General features: G+C 45.0%; 1 protein-coding gene across 4 annotated transcripts in view; it reads right to left on the bottom strand.

The window, feature by feature from the left end:
• The window catches only part of LOC137438358 (sterile alpha motif domain-containing protein 9-like), a 58996-nt gene that overhangs the window by 12937 nt on the left and 26335 nt on the right, over window positions 1-19724 (bottom strand). For 2 of the 4 annotated variants that reach the window (XM_078769318.1, XM_078769317.1), the window contains exons 2-3: window positions 6706-6836; window positions 6164-6332 (exon numbers count right to left, since the gene is read on the bottom strand). In XM_078769318.1, coding sequence (XP_078625444.1) covers window positions 6164-6332; window positions 6706-6836 — 300 coding nt within the window. Of the gene's footprint in view, window positions 1-6163; window positions 6333-6705; window positions 6837-14594; window positions 15680-19724 lie in introns of those variants that run through there. The other 2 variants (XM_078769316.1, XM_078769315.1) reach the window with 2 other exon arrangements.

The following is a 19724-nucleotide window of genomic DNA, read 5'->3' as shown; positions in this document are numbered from 1 at the left end:
TCTCTGAAGTCTTTGTGATCTCGATGGTAGTCCCTTCAGTGGTGTTCTAAAGCCGCCGCCTGCTGCTGTGCAACTCGTCATCATAAGTTGAGCACGGGTCCTGCCACAGTGGGTACTTGGTGGTCAGATACTCCCCAAGGGTTACATCTGCAATGTTAAAGCAATTTTCCACCATTGCGGCCTGGGGATGGTGTTCTTTCTGCAACATTCCGGCAAGGTACTTTTTTGCCTCATCCCATTGCTGGTAGGTGTGCATGCCTTGGCTGTTCAGCTGGTTGGAGACTCCCTCAATGATCACCTCCACCTTGGTGATTTTAGAGTTGTAGAAGTCCTCAGTGTCTCTGTCATAGGCTTTATTTTCTTTGGAGTCTTCAAACAGCATCAGTACACCTTGCATGCTGTGTGCCGGGGTATTCAGGTTGATGTTGCACAGCGTGTCTTTTCTTCACGGTCATCTTACGGTGGCGAAGGACTCTGTCGTATAAGATTGCAAGGCGGCTGGTGTACTGACTGCAAATTATCTTCGCCAGCTCTGGATGCATCATCATATCGTACTCGAGCGAGATGTTCTCGAGGTTGTAGCTTACTTCCGGCTTGTTATCAATCACAATCACGCATAAATAGTCATTAAACGTGAGCTCCTACTCGAGTCTGTCTCTCCAGGCCACCTGTAGAACAACATGTGGGTCTCCAGCAGTTCAAAGTCCAGCGGGATATAAAAACGGTTGCCGGAGGCAGCTGCGATAGCTTTATCCTGCTTATTTTCGGATTTGTTACCAGCTGCCATTCTATGTCTGTTTGCATTTCAGTCTTTGCTTGTGTCAGTGTTTGGTAGGCTGCGTTTTTGTGCTTGCAGGATGTTTTCCAGAAGTCGCAGTAGCATTGAAAGACACCAGAGTCATCTATATTCTATACTCATCACCTAATTTCCACTAATCCTGATTGTGGTCTTTTTCACAATCGCACGGCCTAGGTTCTGGACCATGGTGTGGGTGTCTCTTTCACCGCACATCCGCCGGGTGATTCTGAAGGCTAGACGTACTGTTCCTGGGACGATCATATTGTACTCTCCAAGATTTGGAAATTGTACCTGCATCATCTGAATCTGATCGATTGTCGAGGGATTGTTGGTGCCAACCACACTTTGCTGAATGCCCTTAACCTCCCAAGGGGGTCGTAGCTGGCGGTAAGGGTTATGTTTGTGTCCATATTGTGAAGAAGGCATTGTGCTGTTCCTGTGAAAGCACTTCTCGTTATTAAATGCTCTGTGGTATTTGTTCAATACCACTGTTGTTTCAACCTTATTGCAATGCACAACAGTGTGACAATGGCAGAAGGAGGGATTGTTTGGATATGGGATCCAACCAAGCAGGCTGGGAGAGCGATATAGGGAGAAAGATAGGGAGAGAGTGGGGGAGGAGAAGGGAAGATGGGGTGGGGGTGTCGTGGGTAGAGCTGAATCAAGAAACACGCTCCCTCATGGAAGCTGTGCATAACTACGACGCCGCACAGGCAGCCAGGAGGGATACCCCTTCCACGGGGAAGGACGACTCCAGATTAGAGGTGGATAAAGATGGCTAATTGAGGTTCAAGGCCCTTCAAGATTATGATATTGTTACGGAATCCAACGTCGGCCTCTTCCCCCTTATCGAGGGGGGGAATAATCCCCTCGTCTATTACTGACCGACGTGGTCCCGGGGGTATGACGCCACGCCCGGTCGGCGCTGGGTAGGGTTTTAGGCCCAACCGTCCTATGACCTAAATACCAGCGCTTCCCGGCACGCGAGGAAACACCCCCCGCTCACGGCCGCAGCGTAATGGATGTTTGCGCCGAGCGAAGCGAACTGCGGCGTGAGCCATTTACCGAGACTAGACCTGATTCGTAACGTTGGCCAAATCATGCCACAGGTGTGCAATGATGGAAACCTCTAAAGTGACCGAAAGAGCATGAAGAAGTAGAAGACAAAGTAGGGAATAACAGGATTTATTACTATTTACACACAACTAAGCAGAAAGGAAAGGAAATGCGATTTACAAGGCAATGGAAGGAGCTGGAGACATAGTGCAATGATTAACTTAACTATACAGTCTTACTTATAAACCCCAAGACAACATGAAAGACGGACGAACAATCAGACTTACACGAATGGGGAATTGCAGAGTGGATTGACTGGAGGGAGAGGCAGGTTCAGCTCGGACCAAAGCACGGTCGGGCCGGGAGGGAGCAGCCGCCGCCCTCTTGATCGGTCTCACACGGCGCGTTCCTTTGCGGCCACGGTCGATACTGCCGTTGAACCCGAAGCTGCTGTGCGCTGAAGCTGCTGCGTGCCGCTGCGTCGCGCGCTCTTTCAGGGATTCCCCTGGTCATGCGCCGCGTGCTCTCCACCGGTTCATCTGCCTTCTCTCTCGTAGCGCATCTGACGTGGGGGCGTTGCGTGACGGGTTCTCTCTCTGACGCATCTCCTCTCGCAATCCTTCCCCACACCCTTTTATAAGGCCCGTCGCGATCAAGCCGCGCCACGCCCGTGATGGTGTCTCACCAGCCCTGATTGGCTGGTGGGGGCTCGCTGGGCTCCACCTTCTCATGACGAGTGGAGGGCAACGCCCTTCTTCCCCGAGACGGAGCACATGGCCAATGGCGGCAAATGCTGAAAACCGCCCAATGCAGTTGGCAATGGAAGCTTTTGAATATGAAAGGGGATCCATCTTGTTTAATTGATGCAACGCAATGAATTAGTGGACCACAGAGCCTTATACTGACATTTACTAAGGACATAACTACTGAGGGAAATCTATGATTTGCTACGTGTGTGCGATAGCCTAACTACGTACGACCTTTGACCTTGACAATTGGAGGGTGATATTTACAGGATTTACAGCATACAAAAGGGGAAAATTTACATCAAATTACACACACAATTCCCAAATGCGTTACAATATCTTTGCCGGTAACACTAAAAATCTCTAGCGCTGTCGACAATAACCTGTCGAAAATGTGGCAGAGCCATCCGCGATCAGCTAGGGTTCATTGACTGGAAGCCAAAATATAAACTGCCCCGCAATGTCCTCCCTCACTCGATACATCGAACCTGGATACCTAAGAGATCAGAGATCTTACAGGGCTTGACAAAGCCATGTGAGCACAGCAGGGAGAGATTATCAACAACCAAGCGAGGCTCTTGGAGATAGATGCGGGGATCTCAAAGTTAGATGGCAACATCACCCAGAATTAAAGAAAGCTGGAGGGAGTAGTACATTGCCTCAAAGGTCAGATAAGGCATTGAGGCACATCTGCGAGACTTTGAGAAGCAGCGGCAAGAACTCAAAAATGAAAGCGGTCCCCACTTGGAGGCTGCCTAGACTAACAGCGGGAACCTTCACTCCCAAATCTCTCGGATCCCTGACACAATCAACAGGATCATGCATGAGGACACCACACTTGGATAGCTCCTCCGCACCCTATTTCAGGAGCAGTGCATTACAATTGTGAGCATTTTGACCTCACTTGGGTTTATCGTCTCAACCATGGTGCTCTCACTCACAGGTGGTGATGGTGGAGGAATACCAATGTCCCCACCTTAATTTTTTCAGCAGTTTACAATTAAGATAAAAGCATCCCGTATTTAAACGTGAGTAACAATAATGAACATAAACTGTATTTGTGATTTCACGTGCACTGCAACTGCACTAACAAATGGTAATTTTGGAAGTCAGACCTTGCTACCCATTATTAATATTAAGCCCTTACCCCCTCCCCCCCCCCCCCCCCCCACCAAATCGGAAAGTGAAACCACCAAATAGAAAAGTGGAAAAAAGAGAAATGAAAGAGTGAAGGTGAGCAGAGAGTCTTGATTTTGGCAGTTTCACCATAAGAGGGTTGCTGACAGATCTTGTGCGTCCTGTAGAAATATTTGAGGGACAGTGCACAGACAGAGCTGGGGGAGCTAGGCCGGAGAGGAGTCCGTAGAAGACAGAAAGATCACCAACTTGCCTTCAGTGAGAGAGTGAAAGACCCTCAATTTATTGTATGGTTATAATTGCTTGTTTTCTCACCACTTCTTGTCTTGCTCGCTGCAATTAAACCTGTGTGGTATAAAGAACAGTGTCTTGACTTGTCCTGTTCGGGTTTGGGTAACATATCCTGATAGACTAGACGGATTTATGGGAAAAGGCCATGTATAAGCTTGTAGGTGCATTTTTGGGTAAAAGTTGGGAACCTCACTTTTTAACATAATTAGGGTATGCTGAATTCGATCAACCTGGTTCCCAAGCCGAATTTAGAACTTTTGAATTTTTGAGTTTTGAATTTCCCACTTCCCACGTGCACAATGTGAACATCTTTGGATGATGTCAGGTACATCAAAGAAACGGCGTTGTACACCAATTGATGCTGTTTTAAACAATCTACCGAGAAGTTTGTCCACAGCACTGCTACCATTTCGCGCATTAACTGGGTGTGACACCACCTCCTATTTTGCAAATCACACCAAACGGTCATCATGGAAAGTCTTCAAAGAGCACCATAAACTGCTGAAGAACTTGGGCATTGGTGAACTCACAGAGGAGACAATCAAATCTGCAGAAGCGTTCGTCTGCAGAATATATAATGTGCACAGAACAACCTCTGTTGATTCAGCACGACATATGTTGTTCTCCAAGACTGGTAAACCAGAAGCAATATCACCGACAAGTGATGCTCTTCATTTCCATTTGATGCGAGTACATTATCAAGCCATGGTATGGAGAAATGCTCATTGTGCCATACCTGACCTTCCTGCACCTGTGGAAATGGGATGGAAACGTGGTGATTCAGGACTAGAGCCTATTCTGATGTCACTGAGTCCAATCCCAGAAAGTTGCCTCGAGATGATTTGTTGTGCATGCCAGAAGCAATGCAAGACTCGATGCTGCAAATGTCGCTATTCAGAGTTGAGGTGCACATCAATGTGTGCCTGTCAGCAACAAAGTGATGATCAGACACCTTGTATGAATTTGATGTAGTTTGGCAAAACAACATGTGTGACATTCCTGAATGTTTGTGCTTCATGGTCATGTATACTTAATTTTAGAATAAATGGTTGTATGAAACATTGTCTTAGTAAAACCATTTCCCATTTTATAGTGTCCAATTTCAATATCAGTTTGAATGTCTCTTTCAATATGTCGCCAACCATAATATAGACTCGACGGATTTATGAAAAAAGGCCATGTATAAGCTTCTCGGTGCATTTTGGGGTAAATGTTGTAAAGTTAAGTGAAATAGCTGCATGCATATACATCATATATAAATGCTTGTTCAAAGAAATTGTCCAAAAATGGCAATTTGGCGGCCATTTTGTTTATGCTAATTAGAAGGTCAAAAACTCAAAATTCGGCTTGGGAACCTGGTTAATCGAATTCAGCATAGCCTAATTAGGTTCCCAACTTTTACCCAAAAATGCACCTAACATTCACATTTCTCAGAGATCCGTCTAGTCTATGGGGGTAATTAGCCGAAGCGGTTTATTCCTCTCTGATATAAGACATGGTGCAGCACGTAATGTTAGTTTGTGGGCTAATTCACATCTGTTGCGTGGCTGCCGGCATGGTTCCCCATCTGCTTCAGTCATCTCACAGGTACGGTAAGTTGACACAGGGCATGAGCATCCAGTTAGAGGTGAGTGTTGTGGATGGCGTCTGTGATCTTTTTATAGATGCGGTGGCCTTTTAGAGTTATCCGTGATGACATCCATCACAATATAAACTTGAACGGCACTCGGTATAGCGCATACCTCTGCCAGACTGAACAGTTTATGTTTTATATCCCACTGATAGGCCAGATCTGGAACCGAAACTGAACCAAACTCGAATCGGCTCGTCACCTACCCTGGTCATCCACTAAGTTTTGTCAAAACCCATCCACAACTTATTGAGATATCATGCTATATATTGTTTTTCACCCATCTCTCAAGAGTGAAGGATCACTTCAAATATTGTCGTATCTGCATGCAGATCTTCACCAAAATCTGATCAATTCGTCTTTGTCACATACCCACCCAACTTGTCCACCAAATTTCATCCGAATCCGTCCATAACTTTTTGAGATATCCTGCTCACAGACAAACAGACTGGGATGAAAACATATCCTCTGTCCACCTTCGATGATAACAGGAAATCTAAATACCTGTGCTCGCCGAGTTGCTGCTTGTGGTGTGCTTCAGATGACGGGGGACAGGCTTTCTGAGCGTCGTCTTGTCAAGGATTTCTTGAGCTGCCATGTGCTTGGCTTTCTTAATGGTGTTTGTTTTTACCTCGCAGCATTGCTCACCTAGCACCAGCTGCACTGTGAAGAGCTACATCAGGGAAGACGACAATAAAGAGTGTTATCAAGGGGGTAAAGCAAATGGATGCCAGGCCATAAAATGGACCGTTGATGCATTGAAATACATAGTGGCCCAAAAGGTATTACATGAGATACGAATTTATAATATCATGAAAATATTTGCACAAGAGACAACATGAAGATAAACTTGGCCAGCAACTTAAAAACAAAATGAAATAAATTATCACAATGATTGCTTAAAAAAAAAAAATTGAAACAATCCGCAACTGGAACAAAATAATCGATGACACATTTTCTCAGTAAACTGTTTTGAGGCACCATATATTTATTTATAAAGGACTTTCAATTCATATTGATCAAGGGGGCCAACTTTCATTGCTGACCTTGGCATGAGGAGGACCCTCTTCCTTGATGACCTTGTACTGTGGCTTCATATTGTTGAAATGAGCAAGTTCGTTCAGCAGACTCATTGGTGTCTTCTCCTTGAGGTCAGCCTGGCTCTCTGGCAAAGAACCTGTTGACAAGGCCCACAAGCCTTTAGGCTAGATGGAATTCATGCAGGCCTACCCATTTGTTTTAAACCCCAGTGCCATATAGAATGCTAGAGTTTGTGAACTTAACAACAGGCACCATGTTGTTACGTGCATGAATTACGATCTCTTGGAATGTACCTTTGAGACCTTAAGTCTCAAACTTTTAGATCCCTAAGACATAGGCTACATTTAGATCCCCAAGGCTACATACCTTGTATTTTAGACCCTTTGAACTCTCAGACCCCTTACACCCTTTGGATCTTTACAAACCTTTGACTGTCGACCCTTCAGACATTTAGACTTTTTAGACCTTTGCAGACCATTGACGTTAGCCCCTCAGACCCTACGCATTTTAGACATCCTGAACCAATCGATCCTTTAACCCCTCATGACCCTTTAGACACCTTACACCCTCAATACCCCATTAGACCCTTTGCCATGAGCCTAGCATTTTAATAACTTCGGATGAACTCTTTGAATGCACCAGGTATGACAAGTCACAGACAAGGTTTCTTAAAACTCGGCGTTTGCCTTTACCGAGATGGAACGTCACCATAGCATGTCACAATGTCACATTCAGTGATGTTTCATGGTTTCTATAATCGTAACATTGCTTTCATGCATGTAATGTATGATCTACTCATTACCTCCGCCAACAAAGGTGGATGGATGTTCTGTTTTCACCGATATCTGTTTGTCTCTTTGTCTGATTGTGAACAAAATATCTCAAAAATTTGTGGTCGGATTGGGACGAAACTTTGGTGGATAGGTTGTGTGTGTGACAAGGAGAATCGATTACATTTTGGTGAAGATCTGAATATGGATTTGGACATGAGAATTATTGAAATTTTAACTGATTCTTCACCAATGAGTGATATGGCCAACCAGGCGGAGGTATGCTCTCTACTGAGTGCCGTTCTAGTTTACTTATTAAGTGATTCTTCACCATTGAGAGTTTGGGTGAAAAGCAATTATACAACATGATATTTTATAAACTTGTGGACGAGTTATGACTAAACTTGGTGGATGTGTTAGTTGGGTGACAATAATAAGCCGATTCGATTTTGGTTCAGGTCCGAATCCAGATCCAGCCTATCAGTGGATACAAAACATAAACTGTTCATCCTGGCGAAGGTATGTGCTCTATCGAGTGCCGTTCTAGTTATTCTGTGTGATCCCATATATGTAATAATATGTAATTTTACATGACATATGCATGTAATGTATGATCCACTCATGATTCCGAGTGGTTCCATGTATGTAATAACTGCACATCGGATTTTTATGTGAAAAAGAAAAAAAACATTTTTCACATAAAACGGCTTTTTTGCGCGCAAAAAAATTATTTTGCTATTTTCGGAGAAAAAAAATATTTCGCCCTTTTTTGGGAAAAATAAAATAAAATGGCCTTTTTGGTCGAAACTGTCTGGCAACGCTAAAAAAAATTAGGGAATTTTTCGAAATTTTAAACTGCGATCGAAATTTTTAACTGCGATCGATCTCAAAAACAAAACGTTGCGTCCACTTGCGTGCGTTGCGTCCCCAGCGTGTACAGCAGTGAGGCGGTGTACTCCAGTGAGAGAGTGCACACAAAGTGTGAACAAGTCTCCTATCAAGATGAGTGCTGCTCTTCGTGACAAGTGGCTGAAGGAATTCAACGCTGGCGGCGATGGGGCCACATTCAAGTACGTGTCGAGTGACACGGCTTTCTGTCGAGCTTGTGAAAAGACTTTCCGGGCGAAGCAGAAGTCTGAGCTGGCCCAACATGTCCGAGGAGACCGCCACAAGAGCAACTTGGCCTTGAAGAAGAAGAGGACAGTCACGCAAGCCACCATGGAGGACTTTGGTGGCGGAAAGAGACACAAGTGCGACATCATGGCTCAGGAGCTGTGCCAGGCCATGCTGGCCGCTGGCATCCCATGGTCGAAATTGGAAAACCCTGCCCTCCGGTCGTTCCTGGAGAAGCACATCACTCTCCAGATCCCCGATGAAAGCTGGATTCGAAAGCACTACCTCGAAAAGTGCTACGACGAGGCCTTGGCGGGGATCCGTGCCGACCTCGGACAGCAGCCCATCTGGCTGTCAGTCGACGAGACGACCGATTCGGCAGGTCGATATGTGGCCAACATCATCACGGGACGCTTGTCCAAGGAGGGGTACTTTCGTCCCCACCTCGTCCAGTGCATGTTTCTGGAGAAGACCAACTCCGGGAAGATCGTGCGCGCAGTCAATGACACGCTGCGCTATCTTTGGCCTGATTTCAAGCCGGAGTGCCTCAAGGTCCTCGTCAGCGACGCCGTGGCCTATATGATCAAGGCCGGCCATGCCCTGAAGGAACTCTTCCCGGACTTGCTGCATGTGACTTGCGTTGCCCACGCGCTCCACCGTGTCTGCGAGACAGTCCGAGAAATGTTCAAGGACGTCAACGACCTGATTGCCACGACGAAGAAGGTGTTCGTCAAAGCCCCGTTGCGTGTTGTCCTTTGGAAGGAGCAGCAGCCCAATCTTTCTCTCCCCCCGGAGCCCATTCTGACTCGGTGGGGGATGTGGATCGACGCCGCGGTGTTTTACGCCGAGCACTTCGAGGCCGTCAAGGACATTGTGGACCAGCTGAACGATGACGACGCGATGGCAATCCGGAGTGCCAAGGACCTGTTCGGAAAGGCGGACATCAAGCTCAGTTTGGTCTTCTTAAATGCCCACGTGTCGTTCATCCCGAAGATCCTTAAGCAGCTGGAGGAGGCCGGCATGGAGCTGGCCAAGGCCTTCCAGCTCCTTGATCAGGCCAAGGAGGAGCTCAAAAAGATCAGAGGCTGCCGTAAGGAGATACTGCTCACCAAGTTCAAGGCGGTGCTGCAGCGCAATCCCAACATTGGTGTGCTGAGGACAGTGGCTTTGATCCTGGATGGAGATCAGCACGGATCTGAGGTTGGTGTGCCGGCTGGAGTCAAGCTTGCCGACATCCCCCTCTTCAGGTACTGCCCCATCGTCAGCGTCGAAGTGGACGTGGAAAGGTCCTTCTCCGTCTACAGAAACGTCCTCACCGACCGCCGACACCGCCTCACCAAGGAGAACATTACCAAGATAATGATTTTAAACACCTACTTTAATCGTTCCTAAAAGGGTCTTGTCAATTTCTTTTAGTCCTCTACTTATCAAACAATGCGGTTGCAATAAAGGTACCTGAACGTCATTTTTTTAACCTGTTTACTAGCCCAGAGTGCTTAATGATGTGCAGGAAAAAGCTTCTTTTTTTGACTGATTTCTGAAAAACTTGGTAATAATAAAAAATGAATAAAACGGGGGGAAAAAAATATTTCGGGATTTTTTCACATAAAAATTTTTTTTTCCCGCTTTTCAAAACATAAAAGGCCTATTTTCTTAACATAAACATCCGTAGTCTAGACTAATAACATGTAATATACATGTCAGCGCATGGAGATTATTTTATTATTTGGACCTGAACTTGTAAAATACATTTATAATAGAAGAGACTTTCCATTATAAGATTGTGTTATCATATCATAAGATGTCACGTGGGGTGGGGCGGGGGTGGAGGAGGGTGGGGGACTATAGTAGTTCAGCCTCGCCTGCTGGGAACCGCTGTCCACCCCGTCGGGTCTCCTAGCCCCAAAACTACATTTTGAGGCTACACGTCGAAGCTCCTTATATCCGTTCTCATCAAGGCAATAGCTGAGGCCTGCACCCCCGAGTCTCAGAAAATAATCGAGCATGCACTACAAACCTGAAGGTTTCGAGCCCTACAGGGGTGTTATGAAATCAAGTCGAGACCTCGTTTCCAGATATGAGGCTTTATTGAAATCTATCCCCACATACCCTATACGCAGAGAGCAAGGAATAATATCAGAACTACAGCACAGATTCTACTAGCATGTCATTGTCAATAAGCAAGCGACCCATTCATTCCCTGTCATACCTTTCTCGAGCGTCTGCTCACAAAAGACAGATACGAAACCAAAAACTCCTCCTTTCTTGTACAACCCGTTATATTCCCTTCTCAAGGCTATTGTTCGAATCCTCTTCTTCATATTTTATCACAAGTGGGATGTAGATAACCCCCATAAGAAAGGGGAGCGTCATAGAGAGGTACGTCAGCTTGATGATGAGGTCACAGCTAGCCTTAGGGCTAATGCCTCCAACCAGAAGACCAAAACGAATCCACTAAAGCGTCTGCTCACCCATCGGAGGATCGGAAAATTAGCCCATCGGCATGAACCCCTTGCTCATCCAATCACTCGAGAAGGACCTCAGATCTTTAAGTCACGACTGAAAGAGGAAAGGGAACCCCTAACATGTCTGGCCATAAAAACAGTGCAAAACCTTGACCCGGCTCATGACTACAGTTTATATGTAGATCGTGCGCACCAGCTGTTTACCGATGGCCGATATGTAAAGAAAGGTAGCTACATTGCTCTTGATGAAATTTCCGAAGAGGCCAACTTGGTATTAGGAGGAACACCACATATTGAGGTTGAACTGATCAGCCGGGGTCCTGCTCAAATGGCTGATGGTTCTATATATTGGGTTTCTTACAGACGGGACAAGATGCGAGTCGCACTGGATATGATGGATGAAGCGCTTGAAATGCTAAACGTTATTTACAGTGGTGGGGAAGGCAACCAATGAAACAATGGATGTTGTGAGTGAAGAGGAAGGATGCTCTTAGCATAAGATCAAAGCTTGTTGTTATTAGTGACCAAGTCACAGCAGGGTCCTTGCATGGAATTTATGAACAAATGTGTAAGATGGGATAAAGAGTATCTAGTCCATGAACACTATAAACTTCGGCCCTTGCCTTCCAAAAACAGTGAACCCGGTCCAATGAAGATCCCAGAAGGGGGTAGTGATCCACAGCTTGCCAATTGCGTTGTACAACGCGTTGCCGATCACTTTCAGAGTAAAATCACTAAATGCCGGCTGGCCTGACACAGTTTGATGTAAAGGTGGCCAGCAAGGATTGTACCGAGGATGTATTTACCCTGGTAAGAGCCCTCAAAACCAAACTGATGGTAGCTGGGGTATACCATGTGGGATTCTAAGTACAATGGTGGTTATTCACGCATCATTATTCCATGTCACACCAATTATGCATGTGCTGAGCTGCCAATGGACCCACCTGTGATCGAAGACACAGTCATCATTAATATGCACAGTCATCAATAACACTGGGCAACAAAAAACAAAAACTTTTCGTCTGCTATTAAGGGAAATGCAGGTGTTCTTGGCTAAATCTGGGCCGCTGATTTCACATCTACGGTCAGAATTTAGCCAGCACGTCAGGTTTTCAAAATATGTATATGTATTAATGATACTTGGCATGCCATATTAGATACTTCATTATTGCAGATCGCCACATTGTACATCTAATATCAGTGCTTAGTAATTACTTTCACGTCATATTTAGATAACAATGATTGATCTCTGTGTATAATGTGCAGTATACAAACCAAGAACATGAACAGGTTGCAGAAAAAGAAGTTAATAAAACATTGGAACATGGTAATATTAGGAAGGGTGTACACTTGAAAGGGAAATCTGCCCCCATTGTGAGTGATTCCAAAACAACACTTCAAGTTTACACTATTCCTTGCAATATAGTCAGTGTCAGCCACACTGTTCAGACTTGTTCAGAAGTGTATGAGACACTTGCTCTTGCGCTTGTGTGTGGAATTGGTCTCTCGTAGTAGGAACGAGCAGTAATCACCCATCATGTTTGGGTTGAATCGGCCTTGATACCTCGTTTCCATGACCAAAATGTCTTGGTGGAACCTTTCGCCATGCTCAGTCTACCTCACCCAGATTAGGTGGGAAGAAATCAAGATGAGAATGCAAGAAATGCATTTTAAGAGACATCCTGCAGCCCATTCGCTGATAGGCCTTTAGCATGTTGTCCACTAATTCAGCATACTGTTCAGCTCTGTGGTTCCCAAGAAAGTTCTGCACAACCAACACAAATGCTTGCCATGCTGCAAACCTAAGTGGGTTCAGTTTATTTTTGAACTCGGGATCACCCATCAGTTCTCGGATCTGGGGCCCAACGAAAATGCCTGCTTTGAGTTTAGCATCAGTTTCCTCTCCGCCAAACTTTTCTCTGAGATATCGGAAGCCAATACCGTCGTGATCCAATGCCTTTACGAAGTTTTTCATCATGCCAAGTTTGATGTGAAGTGGTTGAAGGTAGACTTTTTGTGGATCTTCCAATGGCTTATGATGCACATTGTACCTGCCAACTATGTGTTCATGCCTTTCAGTCCAGTCTTTTACAACATAATGATTGCTGTCATCGTAGCTGCTCCATAGGCACAAGAAGCACATGTATATTGTGTACCCCAGCTGCAGTCCGAGGAGGAGAGAAATCACTTTTAGATCACCACAAATGTTCCACTTATGATCTGAGTAATTAATCACTTTTAGAAGGATTTCCATGGACTCCTACACGTCTCCTTCTTGCCGATAGCATGAGCTACAGGAATAGAAGGTTTTTTTGTTACCCTTGTGCAACAAAACAGCTTTGAGATCACTTTGCTGGAGTCTATGAAGAGCCTCCATTCATCAGGCACATGTTTGTTTCCGAGCTCATGCATTCGGCCATTAACATCAGCACAGAAACAAACATCATTTTCTATCTTTAAAAAGGCAGCTAAGTTTGTGTTGCGATCACGGAAGCAGGAAATTTTGGTTCCTTCCTCTGGGAGATTACAATGATGAAGTCTGGAGCCCAACACTTCAGCCTTCTCCTTTGACAATGTCAGGTCTCTCGCCAGATCGTTCAATTCCTCTTGATTTAGCAAGTGTGGCTTCTTTTCTTCAGACTCAGGTTCATACAGTAAGTTCATCCATATCACCCATAGCATCATCAGAGTTGTCAGCACTTTCATCTGCAGCAGCTTCAGGTGGAAGTGGCACAGGAGAATCCAGGTCATGGGGGACCGGCTTCAGAGTAGACTTACAATCTGGATATACAATTTTTGACTTGTTTTTCGTTGAGCATCTAGCAATATTTGTCATACAAAAGTAGCATTCAGAGTGATGATTCGTTGGCTCACGCCATATCATTGGCACAGCAAAAGGCATTCCCTTCCTTTTTCCACTGAACCACTGTGTAAGCCCCGAGTTACACACGGTGCAGAAAACATGAGGTGCTCAGCTCTTGTCTTGGTCTCCAACTTTACATTCAAAATAATACTTGTGAGCAGCTTTCACCCTCTTGGTAAGGTTCTTGCACTGGCTACGTGGAGTGTATTTCCCACAGATATAACAAAAGTTATCAGGGTGATTCACACAGCCTCACGTATTCATGATGCCTGCAGTAACATATGCCTAACCTGAATATATACAGAAAAATTTATTGGGTTATAACCTGAAAATATATAGATACTATTAGCATGACATGGGGGAGGGGTTTGAGGGACACAGTGGGTGAACAAGATGGATACAGCCACAAACATTCCATCACAGAATGGAAGGAAAAGCTGGAAATTTGGAAAGCGGTGGATTTGTGGAAGGTTAATGGGTGTAAAAAATATCATAGCTGTTACTTATTACAGTCAATTTTTCATAAAAAATGTTTGGAAAAGCTGATGACTCTCATTGTCTGAATAAAATATACATCATGACAAGGCAGATTATATATGGTCTTTTTATATTCTCAGCTCAACTTTTTATAGACTGTACATCACGACAAAGTTTATGTTGGAAAGAGGTGTTGGGTGCTCTACCTGCTACTTCTGTGCCTACTTCTGTGGCCAGTCTATTTGTTGCAGGTTTCCCAGCCATCGATGCTGGACCACTTGTAACTCCTTTTTTCCCCATCAATGCTGGGTCACCGTTTGCCGCTTTGTTAGCCATTGATGTCGGGCCACCGGTCGCTGCATTGCTCACCACCGATGACGGGCTACTGGGCACTGATTTGTTGATCACTGATGCTGGCCTTGCAGCTGTTGATTTGCCAGCCGTAGATGCAGGGCCACTGGTTGGTGTTATAATGGCCACTGGTGCCAGGGTACTGGTCGCTGCTTTGCTGGTCACAGATGCTCGGCTATCGGCTGCTGCTTTGTCGGACACAGACGCCTGTTCACCAGCCCCTGCTTTGCTGGCCAGAGTCACAGTTCCACCGGACCCTGCTTTGCTGGCCAGAGTCACTGTTCCACCGGTCCCTGCTTTGCTGGCCAGAGTCACCGTTCCACCAGCCCCTGCTTTGCTGGCCAGAGACACCGTTCCACCGGTCCCTGCTTTGCTGGCCAGAGACACCATTTCTCTGACCGTTGCCCTGCCAGGCACAGATTCTGTGCCACCAGCTGTTGATTTGCCGGCCACAGATGCTGGGCCAGAGGCCGCAGCTTTGCCGGCCATATACGTGGATTTTCCGGTCACAGGAGTTGGGCCAGCAGCCACAGCTTTGCCGGCCATAGACACAGATTTGCCGCCCACAGACGGCGGTGAGACATGCAGACATGACATGCGGCGAGACATGAGACGGCGAGGCAAGCGGTGAGAGGCCGCATCTTTGCCGACCACAGGCGTGGATTTCCCAGCCACAGACAGGGCATTGCCAGCCCCTGCTTCTCCAGCCACAGATGGTGGGCCACCTGCTTTGCCAGCCATTGATACTGGATTACTTGGTTAAAACTCTTTTCTGGCACCTGAAGATAATCCACCTTTTTTGCTTCGGCAGCCAGGAAAGGAGTACTCGTCGTTCCTGTTGAGCCACCCACCAGGCCTACTTAATTGGCACCAACAGTGGTTGCAGGCTTTGCATTGGCACCACCTTGCAGGTGGACATTGTGTTGCGACATCCTCAAGTCTAGGAAATAAAGGACAAAAACACACCACCAAATTGTGTTAATCCTCCGCAATTATTTTAAACATTTTCAATTTTTTTTATTTTTATTTTGTGAAATAATTTGGTGTTGTGTAGCGTACTTCAGAATCATAATGGTAATATTTATCAGAAATATAAAATAATTGACATTAAAATAGTTTTAAAAAGTCTTTAATTTAGATACCACAAACGTGTCCAAACAAAACTACTCAGTCGAAGCCTTTAACGGCCAAAATATAATCCACAAGATTGGCCGAAGTCTTTCACAACCTTGCTGGCCAGGCCTGATGTTTGAGTAAGAATTTTGATTCCTTCTTGGTGCTGGTAATAACTCAACCAGTTTTCGCGAATGGCAGATGAGTCACACAGCTCAATGCTGCACTTTGGAATACAACACTGTGCCTGTTAAGCACCAATCCAAAATGATGTAATCGGGTCAGGAATTGCGTCCTATCGAAATAGTTATACAAGGAATGGAGATGCAAAAACTATCAGGCAACCGAAATTTATATATACTGTATACTCGCAAGGTTCAGCTCGCTACGCTCGACTCACCACACGTTGCTGCAGAGGCACGGACTTGTTTAAACTGAGGATAATGACTTTATTGAACTTGAGTTGCTATGATTTACACCAATCATAATACAAACATTTCATAATACAAACATTTGTTTTGTATAAATGTATTTGTAATATTGGTGATATTATTATTTATTTGTAATTTATTTGCAATCAAAAAAGTCCAGGTGGTGCAAAGCTCCAACGTCTAAATAGCCAAGTGGTCCGAGAGCTAGGTGGATTTTATTTGACATGGAAACTACAAAAGCTTTGTCATGCTGGTGTGGTACAGGTAGCTTACCTGACCCCAGAAAGCCAATTCTTAAGTGCAGCTAGCGGTGGGTGGGGTAGGGGGCGCCACTCAAAGTACCCCCCAGATTGGTTTTATTTGACATAGAGACTACAAGACCAACTCATATGCCAAGTGGTAGGGTGATCTCCACCGACTACAAATCTGCAACTTAAGAAGAAAATTTCTGGTGGGGAGGTCACTTAAGAACAACATTAATTAGTGCTAATTAGGCCTTTATTTGACATATAAGCTACAAAACTGAAATCACATACAACATGTAGAGAATGGTCCCCTCATCAATAAACAACAACTTAAGAACAGAATATGTGGTGGTAAGGTCACTTAAGAAGAGGTCAAATGTCACGGAATAGGGGTTTCCAGCTCTTAATTACTGTTTGATTACAACATGCCACATGATACACACATGGCGTTGTCAATGAAACCTATATCAGTGGAGCCTGAAGTGAGATACATGAGAAGCAGAAATTTTTCCAATCTTACCACTTCCTTTCATTTCAATCAGCGAAAACATTTTAAAATGTACCTATTTGGCCCCCATGGCTATTTACACTGTTATTTGACATGTAAGCTACAAAACTGAAACCACATGGAAAATGTAGAGTACGGTCCCCTAATCAACGAGCACCACCTTAAGCATAAAATTTGTGCTTGGGAGGTCACTTAAGAACAGGTCAAAAATGCCAATTTTGACTGAATGACCTTTGAACTAGTTTTATTTGACATGTAAGCTACAAAACTGAAACCAGATTCAAAATGTATAGAGAATGGCCCCCTCATCAATAAACAACAAGTTAAGAAAAAAAATTGTGGTGCGGAGGTCACTTAAGAACAGGGCATTTAACCCTCTCAATCTGATTGGAAAGTTAAATGGCAACTACTGTACATCGATAACACCTGGATAATTAAGTAGGCCTAAAACTCGAGCACAAAACACTCCTGCACAAGAACCAAACACTGAATGCATCCTTCGACGAATTCCTAGTGTTTAGAATGTTAGAAAACGTATTGGAAACTGTTTGCAGTGCCTTGTCCTCCTGTAAGTGTAACATACATTGTATCTGAGATTTGAAATTAAGAGTTACTGTTCGTCATCTTCATCGGATTGCAAAATGTCCTCATCAGAAGAGCAGGGTTCAAAGTTGTCATTATCCTCGGCATCAGTTTCAGTTTCTCCTTCATCAGGAACAAGAGATCCAGGTATCTGTGGTCCATCAAACCATATGACGTCGTAGGCTTGCCCTTGAACCTCCCAGCCATTTTCTGCAGTTGGCTGTTGACATATCATCTTTTTGTTGGCATCCGCCCACATTTTGGCAACAAATGATGCACGCTTGATTTGCTGGGAGACCTCGGCTTCACACGGTGGTATCATGGTTGCATCGATGCCCCGAAGGTTCTCAAGAGGATTCTTCGCTGTGGCCTTTGGTGCATATGTCTTCTGAAACACTTTATAGCGGTGTGCATTGAGTGAAAGTGCTTGAATTGGCTTGGCTCCATACATTCTTGCAGTGAAAGACATGATTACTTCCACTGAATCCAATCCCAAGTTGTCCGTTGCCATCTCTGCAAATGCGTCTTGAGCATCCTTATAACCCTCAAGAATTTTGAAGGGACGTTTCTTTCCTTTTTTGAAGAAGGCAGATGTGTAATCTGATCCCGTAAATGCATGGAAGCCAGCTAGTGCTTGACAGAGTGGGGTTTCCAAGACTTTGCTAATTGCAGTGATGTCTATGAATCGCCTGTCATTCCTTCCCGATGTCCCAACATCCATCCAAATATGTGCTTTGAACTGCCTGCAGTGATACAGCAGAATGACGGCGACATCTGTATCTGATGCCCTGACTGCTATGTTCTTCGCATTTTCCTTGTCAATGTGACTAACATGAGTGCAGATCAAGGTGTCAGCTTCTTCATGATTGGTTTTCAAGGTCTCTACTTCTTCCTTCATGACTTTCCCATCTTTCACGTAGAAAAGGTAGCATGCTCCAAGATACGAGAGATACACAAGTCGTCCTTAAATTATGTCTGCATATTGCTGGGCCTCCCATTCCATTGCCAGGAATTTTGGTAGCTGCTCTTTGAATGATCTTGACTTTAGACAATCCAAGATATTTCTCGGGCGGTGCTGTTCAGGTCCAGATATGGCATATTCTTTCTTGTCTGTGTCATCCAGACCTCTTCTTGCTCTTTCACAGTCTTTTATTGATAGGACTGGATATGCGTCAAAGATGAGATGCACTCTTCCACGGGAGAGAGCGGTGACTTGTCTTAAAATGCCGGCTGCCAAGGCTCCATACGTTCCTGGAATGTGGGGTGGAAGAACATGTAGCAGGAACATACCATCAACCACATAGGCATCAACTGAGCTTGGTGTGACAGAGGGAACTTTGCTCTCTAACAGCTCCAGAAGGCCACTCTTTTCCGTCTTGACCATACAACCGTCTGTGCTGCACATGGACAGTGGAACCGGTGTCAGTGGATATGAAAAGATATGTTTCAAATCAAGTTTTCTCTGACAAGCAATGACAACCAGGCGTCCCATAAGGTCACGAGTGCACACAAGTGATGCAACACGTTTGTCTCTGTTACGCTTATTTACTGTGCCATTTTCCGTGAAGGTTCTGAGCTTCTCCCTTTTGATTGGCCGTTCAAACCGATTTGGATCTTCAATGCAGGCATCAACAAATTCGTTGTATCTGGCTTGTCCTTTCTCCCGGATGGCCAGCAAACATGTCTTGATGGAATCTGTCGCTGCCTTACCAGTGCTGATGTTGTACAGCCTATCCGATATTTCAGTGTACTTAAATGGATTGCATGAGTCTTTTATCTGGTTTACAACCTTATGCAAATCGCTTGTGTCCTTTCTGATGCGGGCTGGGCGGAGTTCAGCTGTGATGTCTTCCGTTTGAGATAGTCCGGTCATTGCTAATGCCCTTGATATAATTGCTGCTCTGGTGGACTTGGTTAACATCCAGCAAAGACGTGCACTGAAGTTGTTTGTCATGGATGATATACCAGTCTGTCTGGATGCAGAATCGGCATTTACTGTCTGTTCCAGTGTAAGATCTACTGGGCATCTACTGAATGCCTTGTCAGTCCTTTTAACCGTAAAGACACCGTTTTCCAAGATAGAACGAAGTCCTGGGTGAGTACTGT

Source organism: Myxine glutinosa, unplaced genomic scaffold (assembly GCF_964187855.1).
Source record: "Myxine glutinosa unplaced genomic scaffold, kmMyxGlut1.1 SCAFFOLD_2056, whole genome shotgun sequence".
Classification (NCBI taxonomy): Eukaryota; Metazoa; Chordata; class Myxini; order Myxiniformes; family Myxinidae; genus Myxine; species Myxine glutinosa.
This window is presented reverse-complemented; position numbering and strand designations above follow the sequence as displayed.